This window comes from Melozone crissalis, unplaced genomic scaffold (genome assembly GCF_028551555.1).
Source record: "Melozone crissalis strain CALT ecotype California unplaced genomic scaffold, PUWL_Pcris_2 ptg000007l_1, whole genome shotgun sequence".
Taxonomy (NCBI): domain Eukaryota; kingdom Metazoa; phylum Chordata; class Aves; order Passeriformes; family Passerellidae; genus Melozone; species Melozone crissalis.
In genome coordinates this window covers 7512914-7529970 of record NW_026535785.1, presented here as the reverse complement: position 1 = coordinate 7529970, position 17057 = coordinate 7512914, and the positions used below count along the sequence as shown (strand labels likewise).

The 17057-nt window shown below is 42.3% G+C and overlaps 1 protein-coding gene across 1 annotated transcript in view; it reads left to right on the top strand.

Annotated features, from left to right (window-relative positions):
* CNOT1 (CCR4-NOT transcription complex subunit 1) overlaps positions 1–14715 on the top strand; it is a 55627-nt gene extending 40912 nt beyond the window's left edge. Inside the window, exons 33-49 of the mRNA XM_054296229.1 lie at positions 21–125; positions 664–783; positions 1463–1654; positions 3378–3520; positions 4120–4228; positions 4319–4488; positions 5585–5816; positions 7872–8120; positions 9039–9202; positions 9477–9594; positions 10069–10170; positions 10419–10592; positions 11155–11304; positions 12060–12240; positions 13130–13262; positions 13366–13500; positions 13631–14715. Of these exons, the coding sequence (XP_054152204.1) occupies positions 21–125; positions 664–783; positions 1463–1654; positions 3378–3520; positions 4120–4228; positions 4319–4488; positions 5585–5816; positions 7872–8120; positions 9039–9202; positions 9477–9594; positions 10069–10170; positions 10419–10592; positions 11155–11304; positions 12060–12240; positions 13130–13262; positions 13366–13500; positions 13631–13709 (2556 nt within the window). The 3' untranslated portion in view covers positions 13710–14715. The remainder of the gene's footprint in view (positions 1–20; positions 126–663; positions 784–1462; positions 1655–3377; positions 3521–4119; positions 4229–4318; positions 4489–5584; positions 5817–7871; positions 8121–9038; positions 9203–9476; positions 9595–10068; positions 10171–10418; positions 10593–11154; positions 11305–12059; positions 12241–13129; positions 13263–13365; positions 13501–13630) is intronic.
* The last annotated feature ends 2342 nt before the right edge of the window (positions 14716–17057 follow it).

Here is a 17057-nt window from a genome sequence, read left to right as displayed (position 1 = left end):
GGTGTTTGTGCTTTTGGCAGGAATTCGAGCTCAGGAAGCACGCTAGGCAAGAGGGGCGGCGCTACTGCGATCCCGTTGTGTTAACGTACCAGGCTGAGAGGATGCCAGAGCAGATCAGGTTAAAGGTGAGGTCTCTTCTGAAGCTGCTCTTCTCTCCCTCCTGATAAGAAAAAGAGGATGGCACAGCATCAGCTGAGTAATCATGTATTGTTAGTCTTGCCTAACAGTGCAGCTGCTGTCATTTTGATTAGTATGGCTACACATAAACATGTTATTCCAATTTGAGTATTTATATAATTTTCTCAATTCCTTGAGTCTCTGTTTCTGTGCATTTCTTCTCACTGTTTTGTTGTCTTTATATTTTATTTTCTTTTGTCTCCTTTCTGTGTTCTTCCTTTAAAGGGCATACAATGTGCTTTCAGCAGACCATTTCTCAGTATTCAGTTATTTCTTGTTCTGGGAATGTGGGTTTCATTTTTAGAGCAAAATTCCCCTCTTAGAAAGTGTGGAAGGAGAGATAGGACCTCAGTGCAGAGCAGTTGAATCCTACTTGATATCTAGGCCACTTTGTTTAAGAGTAGCTATCTGCTACACAAGCTGCCCTCAGTTTTTATTGCCTCAGTCAAATAAATGAGTTAAATGCCTGTTCCTTTTGTTGCAAAGGTTGGAGGTGTGGACCCAAAACAGCTGGCTGTTTATGAAGAGTTTGCACGCAATGTCCCTGGCTTCTTGCCCACCAATGACTTAACTCAGCCTACAGGATTCTTGGCTCAGCCTATGAAGGTAGAGGTTTCTGAATTACTTTTTGGAGACTGTTGCAGAACTTGTGTTTTTGTTAGAAGGACTCATAAGAGTCAAGTTGTTTGTATTGTTTGGGGATAGTGGTTGAAAAAATGCGCTTGTTCTAAAGACAAAGGAATGGTAACATAAAACTTCCATCCAGTCTTGGGGATTTGTAACCCAAATTGGGACAAATTCTGCAGTTTAGGATTACTACACGTAGTTTTAATTGCAGTGAAACATTTTATTGAAATCTCTACTTTTGAAGGTAATGGATGGCAAATCTGAATTTTAAGATAATTGAAAAGCTTTTGTATACATACGTAAGGCCTTACTGGCAGAACAAGAGGGAATGGCTTCAAACTGGAAGAGGTTTAGATTAGATGTTAGGAGGAACTTCTTCCCCGTGAAGGTGGTGAGGCACTGGAAGAGGTTATCTGAAGAAACTGTAGATGGCCCATCCCTGAAGTGTTCAAAGCCAGGTTGGGTGTGGCTTTGAGCAGCCTGCTCCAGTGGAAGATGTCCCTGCCCATAGCAGGGCAGTTGAAACAAGATGGTCTTTAAGGTCCTTCCAACCCAAACAGTTCTGTGATTCTGAAGGAGAAGAGCCAGTCAGTCAGTATTTGAGTGTCACAAATGCAATCCTTGCAAAAATCACTGATTCTCACTTTCTCTTAAGCAGCAAGCTTGGGCTACTGATGATGTAGCACAGATTTATGACAAATGTATGACAGAACTGGAGCAACACCTGCAATCCATTCCACACACCCTGGCCATGAATCCTCAAGTCCAAGCACTGCGCAGCCTCCTGGAGGCGGTGGTGGTGGCTCGGAACTCGCGGGATGCGATTGCTGCACTTGGACTACTGCAGAAGGTGAGTGCTGACATCTCATCTCTGTAACAGCTTGCTTAGAATTTATTACTCACCTAGCTCCTGGATTGTCTTGCTGGTGACCTTGTTTCTTCATGCATCCTGTGGAACTTGCTGGGTGAGCAGTACTGAACTGCTGTCTTTGGAAATCTGATAAATAAGATTGGGAGGGAGCTGTTGTATTCACATGGGGTATTGCACACATGGTGTTGAGAGTGCTGTGGAAGAAGCAGGTGTACAGAATCCTTAGTTTTGTTCAGATGTGGTGAGTGGAGAGCTGCTGCAGTCCAGAGTGGTCTGATTTCAGGATGATTTGGAGGCTAAAAAGATGTTTGAACTGCCCTTGTAGGTAGATAGTATTGAGCCTAGTACTAGATTTCTAGTGGCACACTTGGAGTTTATTTTGCAGTGACTGATATATAACTATGCATGGTGGGTTGACCCTGGCCAGCTGCCCAACATCCATCCTGCTGCTTCCTCTTCAGCTTTTCTGCAGGATACAGAGAAAACACAGGGAAGACTAGATGATATTTGTTCACATTATGACAGTTTAATAGGGAAAATAAAGGCCATTTGCACAAATGAAACTAAAATGTCTACTTCTCATCAGCAGGGAGATGTACAGCTACTCCTCTCAAAGCAGAGCTTCAGCACATGTGACATTTGCCTGGAAACACAAACATCAGAACCATGAATGCTCTTTTTCATCCTCCTTTCCCTGAGTTTTTATTGCTGAACATGATGTCATATGCTGTAGAGCATCCCTTTATTCAGTTTGGGTCAGCTGTCCTGGCTGTGTTGCTTCCCAGCCTCTTGTCCATCCCCAGCCTACCCACTGGTGGAGGAAGCAGAGGAGGAAAGAAAAAGCCTTGATCCGGTGCTAGTGCTGCTTGGCAACTGGCAAAACTGTGCTGTGTTTTCAACACTGGTTCAGCACAAATCCAAAGCACAGTACCATATGGGCTGCTGTAAAGCAAATTAACTCCATCCCAGCCAGAATTTGTAGAACTGTACCAGTGGGAGGTGTTGCAGTGAGCTCTGTGATCTGAGCTGGCATCAGTGCCTGTGTAGTAGTGTAGAGCAAGTGACAGACATAGAGAAAAATCCACTTGAGAATAGTGTAAGGGTACTGAGCTGTCTGCATAAGATCAGTGCCAAAACAGAGGTAACCAAAAGCTGGAGAGGGACTCTTCCTTTTTGTCTGCTAGTACTTTAGCCTATTAAAAGATCCAATCCTGACTAGAACTTGACCAAATAAATTGTGTTGCCCATGTAAAACTCATCCTCCATTTGCTGCAGACTGATATCTCTGAGTGTTGCAGCCCTCTCTCTAAGGAAGCTGCTCACTTACCTCTGGCAGGTTCTGTAAATATTTTCTGAGGTAGTTTTCCATGAGCTGTATGCAGAATTACTGTATGCAGAGGAGGCATTGACTTGGGGAGACTGCAGCACAAAGTAACAGGGTCTGTCGTGGTATTTGGTGCACATACCAAGCTAGTGAGGCATAGAGAGACCTGTAGGTTTGTTTCTGATAACATAGCTGTGTACAGTGCATGTATAGATGCCATAGTAGCTGGTAAAATCTCACACAGTCTTACCAAGAGGTCAGCACAATTAAATTGATTTTTTTTTATGTCTTCTGGTGATAATTCTTGCTGATGTAATGTGCAGGAGATTTGGAAGAGGCCTGGTTTTTCCCTCTGCTAACAGGTTGCATCTCTTCTAGGCTGTAGAGGGCTTGCTGGATGCCACCAGCGGGGCTGACGCTGACCTCCTGCTCCGCTACCGTGAGTGTCACCTGCTGGTGCTGAAGGCTCTGCAGGATGGCCGTGCCTATGGATCTCCGTGGTGTAACAAACAAATCACTAGGTCAGTTACAAGGCAGCAAGAACACTGATGTAGCTTTGGCCATCTTTTGGGAGTTCCTGTATTACTCTGATTTTTCTGCCTGTTAATATTTTGCTTTGCTGCAATTTGGACAGACAGAAAATAATCAGCTTTTTTTGTTAAAATTAACTAGGTCTTCTGATAATGCTGTTTCATCCCAGAACATGATAGGAATCCTTGATGGAATTAAGCATTAGAACATGGTGTGGCTTTTTTTTTTTTCCCCTCATTTTGCAGAGAATGCCTCTGTGCTGTCACAAACAATGTGACATGGCATATGCCTGCAGCAGACGCTTCAGCTAGACAGATCTGCCAATTCATCCTTGGAAGAGAGACTTCTTATGCTGAATAAACTGAGGCTCTTGAAGGGCTCTTGTGACCAGTTATGCAGGGCAATAGATGGTTGAGTTTGACTGTTCTGAACTTCAGCATTACCTTAGAGAATGCTCTAGAAGAGGCTTCTTTTGAAGCTGGGTAATGAATCACAGTGAATGTCACAGTTTCTGAAGTACTAGATTTGAGTTGTTTCACTTAAACTGTGTTGTTGAAGTACACTTTTTGTAAGAAGTCCCATTCTTCAGGTGCCTGATTGAATGCAGAGACGAGTACAAATACAACGTGGAAGCTGTGGAGCTGCTAATCCGCAATCACCTTGTGAACATGCAGCAGTATGACCTTCACTTGGCTCAGGTAGAGAGAATCTGCTCTTTTCAAGGAGGAGGGATGCACTCACTCCACTGTAAGATCTGTGGTTGAACTCTGTCTTTTTCATGTTGACAGTCCATGGAGAATGGCTTGAACTACATGGCTGTGGCATTTGCCATGCAGTTGGTAAAGATCTTGTTGGTGGATGAGAGAAGTGTTGCCCATGTAACAGAAGCAGATCTGTTTCACACCATTGAGACACTCATGAGAATTAATGCTCATTCCAGAGGAAACGCCCCGGAAGGGTGAGGCTATAGTATTGTGCAATGTGTTACTTTTTTTGTGCTCATTTATGATTTGCATATTATATAGGCAATGTCTCATATCATTCAGTCATACAGCTTTTAACTTTCCCTAAGGCTGCAGTCCTTTCTTAGTTTCAGCTGTCACTCTAGTGTAAATGGGCTCATCTTAGTCAAAATAGAGGCAGCTGCAGCAGCATGTGAAGCTGAATGCTTAAGCAAGAAAATCTCTCCATGCACTCTAGTCCAAAATTCTGTGCAACTGTGAGAAATTTGTTTGAATTCCTGCTTTATCTCAAATTTATACAATATCATTTCCTATTTAAATCTTACATATTTAGGTCCCAGTATATTAATTTCTTAATTGCAAATAATCCAGTTGTACAATCTTTTCTGTTTAGAGCTTACAGAGCAATCCTCCACCAGGCTCACATGGCTTATGTATCCACCAGGAAACTGCCCAAACCATTTGGGTAGCAAATGTTGCCACAACACCTGGAAATACCTATGGGACTTGCAGGCCTCCTATTTGTAAGGTGGAAGCAGTTGTTGCTGGGTTTGAGAATGACACAGATTAGAGCTCTGAGAACTTTGAATAGCTATGAGAACAACCAGCAGCTGGCTGATGGCAGTGGCTGCCATTACCAACACAGCTGCTAATAGGATGTCACAAAACCAAAGTCCTTTCAGCTGCAGTTGGCATGGATAGACTGTCTTCACTGTATGGCTTGGCTTTCACTGCAGCCAGATCCAGTCAGGCCATTCAGTACTGGCATCTCCCTATCTGGGAGCATTTTAGGGCTCCTGAAGTCTGCAGAAGAGAAGCTGCTTCTAGTCCCTGTGGTGTTTTGTTGCAGCACTCCACTGTACAAATTGGGGTGGGACTTCAAAGCTTATGTGATTTCAGTGTTCCTTCTTTCATCATAAGTGTATCTGCTTTCATGACTTATTTCTACTATTCCAGTGAGGACTGTAAGATAGAAAGTTTTAGTATAAGAAATAATTTGCTTTCTTTCAACTCTCTTTGAGCTTCCAGTTCCTGCACCTTGTGGGGGAGGAGGAATTCTAACCCAGCTCTTGCTCTGGTCTGTTGCATTAGATTACCCCAGCTGATGGAAGTGGTTCGATCAAACTATGAAGCAATGATTGACCGTGCTCATGGAGGTCCTAATTTCATGATGCATTCAGGAATTTCCCAAGCTTCTGAGTATGATGACCCACCAGGCCTGAGGGAGAAGGCAGAATACCTGCTGAGGGAGTGGGTGAACCTCTACCATTCAGCTGCAGCAGGCCGTGACAGTACCAAAGCATTCTCTGCGTTTGTTGGACAGGTAGAGCTTTTGGAAAGAAAGGTGCTTTTTATTCAACATAAGTAGGGTGTGATGCCCTCCATTTTAAAGCAGTGTTATAACCTGTTAGGCATCCTTTTGAAACTTTCAGGTGTATGGCAGTTTACTGTCAAAGTTGTGTCTGGTTTTGATGAAACCCTGTCCTCCACCAAATCATGTTCTTCAGATACTGTAGCAACAGGCTGTCTCTTCAGACCTTGAGTTCTGAGATAGTTTGGTGGAAAAAGAACTTGAGCTGAAGTAGCTCTTGGAGATAGTCCTGTCATGCTCTGTAATGAGCCTTGACTGGTGTTGTTCCTTACAAGTAACAGCAAAAGCTCTAACAGCCTACAGGAGGATTTCACCAGTTGAGATTCAGGTAAATTGTTTCAGGTCATGTGGGCAAGGGAGTTCTTTTTCAAAATGAAATCATTAATAAGGAAAATTTTGAGACTTCATTAGCTGAAGTGGTGCTTAAATTTAAACAATGTCTAATGTCACATTGAACATGGTCCTTTTAACCATTGTTAAAGGACACAAGCACCTTAACAGGTGTGATGAACATCACAATCCCATCTGCCATCTAGGTGTGATTGAGGAGGGAGTTCCCCTCAGTGGCCCAGCATGTGTGGTAACAAACTCCTGTATTTGCAGGCAGCTCCCTACAGCTCTGTTCTTTGCATGCAGTTCCCTGACTGCAGCTGCAAGAAAGCCTCTGTGGCCTTTTTGCATTGAGTTCTCTTTAAGTTTGTGACACTACCACAGATATGCTGCAGACTTTGCAGCTACTAATGAAAAGCAGCTCAGGCTTTAGAGCATGCCTGAAGATTGTGACTGATGCAGTGGGGTTTTTTTTCATTTTTTTTTTAGTGTCCTTTTGTACTGGTTATAGACAGCTTTCAGTTGGTCTGACTTATACTGCAAAGAACTTCTTGAATGCTTTTAAAAGATATTGTGTTAAACACACATCTTAAAGAAATATTTTACTATTTCTGTGGTCTCACTTCTTTTACTTTAAATCATGCTTCTAAAGCACACTTCAGTATAGAGTACTCACAATACTTAGTATACTTTTATCCCACTTCACTCTTTATCACACTTGTTTGATTACCTTTTGTACATATTTGATCAGTTTTGAAAAAGCAGTTTAAATATATTGAAGTGCAGTGTTTACTCACAATTGCTTCCTTACAGGCTTTAGTAATAAGTTTTAAATAATATTTTCCAATAACTACATTAAATAAGGTTCTATTACTGAACTCAAATGACTGGCAAAGTGTTGCTTCCTTCCCACAAGTCTGTAGGACAAGAAAAAGCACAGAACTTTTAAGGCAGATACCTAAATTCTTTGGGCTTTTTAGAAAAAAAGTTTCTCCAGAAATACTAAAAGTTCTCCACATTGTCTCCAAATTACCTGTTCTGTTTCTATAGCTTTATGTCCAGTAGGTGTTTAAAGATAAGATGCTTTATTCAAAACCCCCAAGTTTTCTGCAGTGTACTTTGTTTCATTTTGATGGTTCTAATACTGTGGCTAACAAATAAAATGAGGTCTTGGGGGTTTTTTATATGTGTATTATTAAAACAATTCCCCCATGCAAAGCAAAAAAGCCCACCCAGTCTTTCTCTGTGTGTAATGTTTATGTTAGGAAAATTTGCTTTCCAAATGCAGTTTGCTTCTACAGAGTGGGACTGCCAAGTAGTGGTGATTGCTGAGCTAGGAGCTGCAGTCTGCCCTGCCCAGAGCTTGTGCTCCTCATGTTCTTCATGCAAGGCTGAATGCTGGTGGCAGCACTGATGCTGAAACAGGCTTCTCAGCTATGCTGATGGTTGGAAAGATTTGGGATTCAAAAGATTGTATTTGAGAATAAATATGTTTGCTAAAATTGTGTTGCCACCCTCAAATTGCCGTGCAAACAATAATCTCTCAGGAGAGCATGACAAAAATTAACTGTTGTGGCAGGAGGGTGCTTTGTGAAGGGTGTGTTGTTGGAAATACATTGTAAAATGAGCTGTCTGTGGTTGTGGTGCTGATGTCTTTTCCTTTCCTTTCCTGATTAGATGCACCAGCAGGGGATCCTGAAAACAGATGACCTGATCACCCGTTTTTTCCGTCTCTGCACCGAAATGTGCGTTGAGATCAGCTATCGAGCGCTGGCCGAGCAGCAGCACAACCCTGCAGCCAACCCCACCATGATTCGAGCCAAGTGCTACCACAACCTGGATGCCTTTGTGCGACTCATTGCACTGCTGGTGAAGCACTCTGGGGAGGCAACCAACACAGTCACAAAGATCAACCTCCTGAATAAGGTGGGGAATCCTTCTTGTCCTCTTTGCATTTAAAGTGTGTTGTCAGATGTTGGGAAATTTAGGTGACTAGAGACTGGAAAAATACAAAGCCGTGGCTAATTCCAAGTCCTGCACCTGTGAGATAGCGTGTCCTTGGGCCTAGCTGTAGTAGGATAACAAATAGTGAAAGAGACATGAGAAAAGAGAGATGTAACCCCTAAGGGATGAGGAGGAGTTCATGGTATAGTTTAACCAATAGATTGCTTGGCTTACAGAATATTCATAACATTATTATTTGCTGTATAAGTGTTTGATGCTTTCTTCAATAAACTGGACCTGTGATGAACCAGCTGGTGTCCTGGTCCCCTTCCTACGACAGTCAGATGTACCTTTGATAAGCCCAAGGTGCAGACCTTAATGTGGGCAGCTGCTGAAGAGATGATGATCATTCTGCTGATGAGAACTTAGATGGGTTGATCACTGATAAACTTTTGAGTGAACCACCAAGATGCCAGGTGGCTTTCTTGTTCACAAAGATTTCATCTCAAACCAATCTGAAATTCATCTTTGTGCCTTGAAATGAAATAGCAGCTGGTTTAAGGTTGTTGATTCCTGAGTGTTTGCCCTCATGTTGTGAGGGTCTTGCCTTTGCTCTTACATTACTTGGGTTATGGCTGGATCGTCTTAGGTAGTCTGAGACCTTCAGATACTGCCCAGTCAGTCACTGTGACTGTGGTCCAAGGGACAAGGAGAGCAAAGCAAGTGGTTGGGAATTGCCGAAACAAATTGGAATATTTATTTATGCAACACTTCCAATAACTAGGAATTTTGGTTCTTGTTAGAATCTACTGATTTTTTTTTTACTGATGGTTAAAGTATTATCTGTAGTCTGACTTGCAGAGTAATTCTTGCTGTCTACACTTGTCTTAATCTCTTTAGGTTCTTGGTATTGTGGTGGGAGTTCTTCTGCAAGACCATGATGTTCGGCAGAGTGAGTTCCAGCAGCTTCCTTACCATCGCATTTTCATCATGTTGCTGTTGGAATTAAATGCTCCTGAGCATGTGCTGGAGACCATCAACTTCCAGACACTCACAGCTTTCTGGTATGTATTTGGGATTGGCCACAGTGCTCATCCTTTCTTAGTAGGATCCAGGATTTTCACTTAAAGGCTATCTGACTGTTCTTTGTGGTGGCTTCATCACCTTTGGAGTAACTGGTTCTACTGTGGACTGACCACTTGCTTGTTTTAGGGAAGATGACTGGTAAATCCCAAAATGCTCAAATGCCTTTGCTTTTAGGGCTATGTTTTTCCCTCAATGTTATGAAAAGCAATCTTATTGCTGTGCACTTCTAACCTGCTCTAACTTTTCTTTCAGTAACACATTTCACATCCTGAGGCCTACAAAAGCTCCAGGTTTTGTTTATGCCTGGCTGGAACTGATCTCCCATCGGATATTTATTGCAAGAATGCTGGCACATACACCACAGCAGAAGGTGTGGCTGCAGTTTATCTTTTCTCAATTAAAAAACTCACCCAGATGTTTATCTGGTGTGATGCTGTTTCACATCTCTTGAAGTGCACTAGTAGCATGGCTGTTCTGTTTTTGTTGTCTTCCATATTCACAGTAACCTAACTGCATGGAGGAGAGTCTGTGTGTCAATAACTATGGAACACAGGGGGAGTTGAATTTGATAAACATGCCTTTGTCAATGTCTACAAGAGCTGTAGCCTTCCTTCTGGGCTAAATATTGTCAGCTCAGTATGGCATGTTGAGGGTTCTGGAAACATCCATGGCACATGATGTGCAGCTGAAGCCCTTGAAATGAGCTGTGCTGCACTCAGTGGTTGAGCTGGCAGTTGCTAGCTCTTCATCCAATTTTATATAAAGGTCAATATAATTATAGTTTTGAAATTAAGGTAACTGGTCTTCATTGCATATTTTCCACCTGCTGTTTTTTTCTTGACAGGGTTGGCCTATGTATGCCCAGTTATTGATTGATCTATTCAAGTACTTGGCTCCTTTCCTTAGAAATGTGGAACTCACCAAACCTATGCAAATTCTTTATAAGGTAAAAAAATACCAACTAATAGATGCTTCCAATCAAAGTAGAGACATTCTGGCAGCAAAATAGATTTAGCTTGTTTTTTCTAACTTACCTCTGAGAGTTGAATTTAAATTGTGGGGGAAGGCAGGCTGCCATCCCAGATTAGTTTCCTTCTGGTAATGTTAGCCACATGACATAAAATGATGGCTCTGCAAGCTTTTGGACAGTTGCAACAGTTACACACCTCTTATGTTTAATATTTTATTTCACAGGGCACTCTGCGTGTGTTGCTGGTCTTGTTGCATGATTTCCCAGAATTTCTTTGTGACTACCACTATGGGTTCTGTGATGTGATCCCACCTAACTGTATTCAGCTAAGGAATCTGATCCTGAGTGCCTTCCCACGGAACATGAGGCTTCCAGACCCTTTCACCCCCAACCTAAAGGTAGAACTTACTTTAAAGGAGTTTGATAATAGGAAACTTTAATGCTCAAAATACTCTCTATCCAGGTTAATATTATCTAATTAAGTCTTTGGGTATCTGCTAGGTAACTAATTCTGGAATGATTAGAAGGAAACTTTCTCATGCTGTCAAAGCACTGTCCTGTTGCATTTCTCTGCCTGAGCTGTGCAGGGTGATGGGAGCAAGGCTGCAGTGCTCATTGTCACTGAAGAAAGCTGTTCTTGATTTGTGTGGATGTTTGTGCTTTTTGAAACAACCACACTGTCTGAAGTTTAGATGGGGAGACCGCAAAGACAGTGACTGAATTTCTCTATGGCTTTCACCCCTGAATTCTTTTATCCTCTCAGTTCTTCAAGACATCATGTAATAAGTTTGCATGCTAGATATCAAGTTTCTTCTAAAATCTGCAAAAGTCAGGTGTTACTATTTCATTGATGGAAGGGAGAGTGATCAGCAGCAGTAATTGATGAAATACTGCTTATAGATCTGCTGTACAATTTGTTCAGTTTCTGATAGTTTAGATGACTGGATTTTCTGTCAACAGGTGGACATGTTAAGTGAGATTAATATTGCTCCACGAATACTCACGAATTTCACTGGAGTGATGCCACCTCAGTTCAAGAAAGACTTGGATTCCTATCTCAAAACCCGTTCTCCAGTCACCTTTTTGTCTGACTTGCGAAGCAACCTCCAAGTAAGTTTGAGGTTTCTGTGAGTGTTCAAGTGAAATAATGTGGCACAAATGATCTCGCTGGTTCAGCCACCATCCTTTCCTGCAGGAATTTTGTTGGTGTTGGCCAACATGTGTTCTAGGCAGTAGAAAAGCCTGTGAAAATGCACACTCTGAATAAGTCTTCCATTCCCTGATAGGATGTATTGAAGTCTTTTAGAATATGATTTAATTTTAATTCCAAATAGATTAATTGTTACTGAAATATATGGATCTTCATCCCAATACTTGCAGGGTAAAAAAGATCAAATTAGCTAAAGCCCAGTTCAGAATTGTAGCTAAAACCTCATTTCAGGCATCTCATGGCTTAGCTTGCAGCAGATTTGAGTCTGAAGTTGGATTTCCTCAGAGAATTGCTTAGACCAAAACATTCATACAAGGGGGATCTTTCAGCCAGCATCTGGCACTGCTGGTGAATACTCGTTGCCTTACCTGATGTTTTCCTTTGGGCAGAGAGTAAAAACAAATCTGTTGTGTCAACACTTTGCTGATGTTTTTGAAAAAATATATATATACACACATATATATGCACTATAATATATGCTTTTTAATATAACCCATATTAGAAAAGGCTAAATCCCAAATTGAATTTGTGGATGTCCCAGTGTGTTGTCTTCTGGATAATCAGTAAGATACTTGGATGCTGTTGTTGTACATGCTGTACCTTTGAGTGCTGAAGGAATATTGACTGTTAATGCTTTTCATATCTCTGCTATTAGGTATCAAATGAACCTGGCAACCGCTACAACATCCAGCTGATTAATGCACTGGTGCTCTACGTAGGTACTCAAGCTATTGCACACATTCACAACAAAGGCAGCACACCCTCCATGAGCACCATTACCCACTCAGCTCACATGGACATCTTCCAGAATTTGGCAGTAGACCTGGATACTGAAGGTGAGCTGGAAACACTGCTAGTTCATGCAATGTCATGTTTACAGCAAGTGGGCCCTCGCTTTAAAAAGGACATTGAGGTGCTGGAATGTGTCCAGTGAAGGACAGCAAGGCTTGTGAAAGATCTAGAAAACATTTCCTGTGAGAAATGGCTGAGGGATCTGGGTTTGTTTAGTGTTGAGAAGAGGAGGCTCAGGGGCCTCGAGCTCTGAAGGGTTGTTGTATGAAGTGGGGGTCTTGTACCATGCCAGCAGTGAGATGACAAGAGGAAATAGCCTTAAGGTGTTACAGGAAAGACAGACATTAAATACCAGAAAAGATTTTTTCACTATTAGGGTGGTCTGATATTGGATTAGGCTGCCCAGGGAGGTAGCGGAGTTTCCATTCCTGGAGGTGTTTGTGAGGTGTCTGGATCTGGTGCTGGGTGATGTGATTTATTGATTATGGGGTTACAGGAATATTGCTGGGCTCATGGTTGGACTTGATGGTCTTAAAGGTCTCTTCCAACCTTGATGATTCTGTGATTTCATGTAGCTGATAGTGAATTGACAGAAATGAATGCTATGTTAGAATATAGGAGCAATGTTCTAACCAAAAGTTCAAAGTATTCAAGGAAATTAGAAATGCCTTCAGTGAAGAAGAATTGAATTATTATTTCTCCATCAGCCTGGGTAGACACAACTTTTACATATCTTCAGTTGGTTTTGTTTTTTGTACCTCCACAAGGCTCCCAAATGTGAATCTCAAGCACTACTGGTTGTTGCTTTATTCCCCTTGGTGCACTCAGGGGAGCAGGGTGTGTGTGTGCTCAGGAGAGCAGGGTGTGTGTGCTCAGGGGAGCAGGGTGTGTGTGCCCAGGGAAGCAGTGTGTGCTCAGTGCTGTCTCCTGCAGGCCGGTACCTCTTCCTGAACGCCATCGCCAACCAGCTGCGCTACCCCAACAGCCACACCCACTACTTCAGCTGCACCATGCTCTACCTGTTTGCAGAGGCCAACACAGAGGCCATCCAGGAGCAGATCACCAGGTGAGAAGGATGGTGTTTAACTTGCCAACATTCAGCTTTTTGCTTTCCTTCCTTCTATACTTTTGATCTTTGAGCTCTAAGTGTTCTTGCTTTTGGATTTCAGGGTTCTCTTGGAACGACTGATTGTAAATAGGCCTCATCCCTGGGGTCTCCTTATCACATTTATTGAGCTGATCAAAAATCCAGCCTTTAAGTTCTGGAACCATGAGTTTGTTCACTGTGCTCCAGAAATTGAGAAGTGAGTATACTTAACCACAAAATCATTAAAATGATATCTCTGAAGCAGTTGAACCTTGAGTTTTTGGTGCTGTCACAGCATCCATTTGCTGCCATAAATGCACCTACCATTGCTTTGCTTCTGTGTGCAGGTTGTTCCAGTCGGTTGCACAGTGCTGCATGGGGCAGAAGCAGGCTCAGCAAGTCATGGAAGGGACTGGTGCCAGTTAGATGAGCTGCATCCTGCGCTGTAAGAGTGCCAGCCTGGAGGTCCCGTCCCATCAACTGACTGAAGACTCTGTAAGGCTCCTCCTGACCTTCCCAGCCCCCTTGATTGGGTAGATACAACAGACCCTGGGTGAAAGTCTTAAGTGGGCATGTTCCAAAGTTTGAAACAAATTTTTTGACTTTCGGCCAAACTTCAGAAGATGCTGTGAATATCATTTGAACTAGTGTAAATACAAGGAACAGAAACATTTGTCTGGACTTTTGGGTTTGTGCAAATTGTGTAAAAGGCAGGTGGGTAACTGGTGCCTGTCCATCTTGTAATAAAGGGGCAGCTGCTGATGCCAAGCACTTGTCTGGGGCAGACCTCCTTGTCCTGACATTCCCAGACTCCCAAAGAATATTGAAAAGCCAGTAACTTATTTTTCTTTATGTGAATGGGGGACCTTTAAATCACTAAGTTGTTTAAAGAAAAAAAAAAAAGTGGATGTGTTTGGAATATGGGAATTCTGTGCAGTACAGGAGGGGTGAGGGAGGGGTTAAGGTTCAGTGTTGCTTTCCCCTCACCCTCATCAAATGCTGATAGACAGCAAGTGAAGTGGCAGTCAGAGAATGCCTCCTTTTTGTTGGAGAAGAAGCAGGCCCTTGGGTGAGGGTCAGCTGTTTTCAGTAAATAAACCAGAGACCAGGCCTATAGCTTTTTTTTTTTTTTTTTTTTGGACAGTTGTAAATTTTGGAAGATGAGGGGTAAAATCTAGACCTTTTCCCACCCTCCCCTGTGACCACACAGTATAAGTTTGTAAAAAAAAACTAAAAAAAAGAAAAAAAAGAAAAAATTTAACAAAACAAAAAACCCAAAGGACCAATACAGCCCATTTTGTAAGGATTTTCAATGTTTTGTAAAGTATTGGTCCACGTGTTGTATTTTGTAGCCTTTCTAGTTCTTGGGCTTTAGTTCTCCCACTCTTGTATGTATGCATACTGTAGTTACACATTAAAGTCATGACATGCAGCACGTGCCACTGTGCTTATTCTCTCCAGTTCTGTCCTGGCCACTTGGTGTCTTCCAAAGCCTGTTCTACCCATCCAAAACCTGCAGTTTTCCAATGTGTTTGGGCACTGCCTCTTGAAAGCAGCTGCGTTTGTTCTCTAGCCATGAGGTCAGTGGGCAGATGTAATGACTGCACAGGGTCTTGCTTTGAAGGGCATCAGAAGGGGCAGTTGTGTGAAAATAGAAATGGCTTGGTTACAAGCTCATGAGCAGAGTTTGTCTCAGACAGGAGACTGCACTGGAGGTATAATGGAGTGTAGACAGCCCATCAGTTTCATTTCTAGTGCCTTTCACCCTGCTGTGGTCTCCCTGCAGCAGGAATCTGCCAAGGCTGTGGTTAGCTGTTGTAAGGGTAGGCAGCTTCAGTGTTGTTAATATTGCAAGGTCCTTTAACCTAGCAGATGCTAGGAAATAGAGCTTCACTTCGTTCTTTTTACATAACATCAGCTTGTTAAAGCTGCTATAGTTGACTGCTGTGGTGTGGGCAGAGAGGTCAGGATTTCCTACTTGGGTTTAAGGGGTTCCATACCTGGCTTTTCATTTGCTGTATAGAGGAAAAAACAGCTCTGAGGGGTCACTGAGCCAGCTGTGCCAGTGGCTGGCAGCTCACAGGGAATTCTCTCTCTTTCTGTTGCAGGCATTAGTCACCTCTGTGTCAAGGAGTAGATTGTTGCTAGGTCCTACAATTCCATGGCATTTCTTTGCCAGGTCAGCAGCTGTACTGAAACTGAGCCTTTTGAAGTTGGAACTGTGGACACAGTTCTCATTTCTTCACTGTACTTTTTACTGTGCCTCCCATTCCAATCCCAAGGACACACAGTTCTATTATTTTCCAGAAATTGTATGTCTGTTATTTAATCCCTATGATAAAACAGTACAGCATCATTGACAGCCCCCTGTTTGAGGATTTTCCTGTTCAAATGCAAACAGCTCCTGAATTCCAGCATCCAGTGGGATACAAAAGATCTTTTTTCAGGGAGTATCTTTCAAGTCTAATGCCCTAAACCACTGACCAGTGTCTTTTTATGTGGTTGATGCACATCTTGTGTGCAAGCTTTTTGCTCTTAAATCTTGGATAGCTGATACTCATCTGAGTGTGGTTTCTTAATAGGTAGAATTGGGGTATTAAACTGACTGGCATTCCTGAAGCAACCCAAAGCTAATAAATCTTTCAATGTTTGGTCTAGCCCTTTTCTAGCTTCCAGTTTAACAGGGTGTTTTTATCTTATCCATCTTGTGCCTGGTTTTAATTGGATTGTTACCAGTTTTGCTTCTTGTGATCTTACAGGAGTGCCAGTCACCTATGTAAGAGGAGTCACCCCATCTTCTGTTTTTGTGGGTATCTCTTCCTCTCTGGGTCTTTTTGATCCTGTAACATAAACATTTATGTTCCCAGGGCTTTTTCTTCTGGTTTATATACTTGGATCTGTCCTTTTTCAAAGGTTCTTTTTGCATTTAATTTACTGAATTCTCTTCCTAATAATGGCATTGGGCATTTGGATATGTACAGAAATTTTATAAAACTCTTTCCAATTCCAAATTTGAGTGGCTGGAAGAATGGCTTTATTTCCTTTTTTCCTATGGCTTCAGCTATAGATGTCCTTTGTTACTGAAGGCTTATTTACATCTAGGTTGCTCCTCTATTAGATATTTCACCTTTTCATTCCCCAAATTTACTGTGACCAGCAGTTCTGTTGGGGATTCTGTGGACCACTCAGCTGCCTCTCAGTCTAAATCCCAACTGAGTGTAAGCATTCTTCCTTGTTGTGGAGCCTCCCATCTTTGAGGGTTCTGTGCCCTGGGTTCTGTGGGCATTTGTTTCCAGTGCCCATTCTCCTTACAGTAACTATATTGAATTTTTCCTACTAGATGGGAATTTAGCAGTTGAAATCTGTTTCCCTTACATTGCCTCCTGCCCTTCCAACTATCACAGCATTCAGCCAAATTTACCATCCTTTCTCTGATCTCTTTTCCATTTTTCATTCCTTTCTCTACCTCATTCTCTTCATTACACTTCCTTTTTATTTCTCTAGTGCTAAAACATGAGAGTCTGCTGTCTTCAATCCACATTCCTTCCAAGCCTTATCATTATTCTGCAGTGCAAAGAACAGATCAACATCTTGTACTTTGCCCCTTTTTCCTTCCTGGCAACAAAGTAACACTAATTGCAGGATCCATTCTGAGGCCATTTTCCCCAATTCTCTAGTAGATAAAAAGGCCACCACATCATGAAGTTCTTCTTAGTAAGCTAATCCCTTCCAAGCTTTTCCCATAGTCCAAAAATACATTCTTAAAAGTGAAGT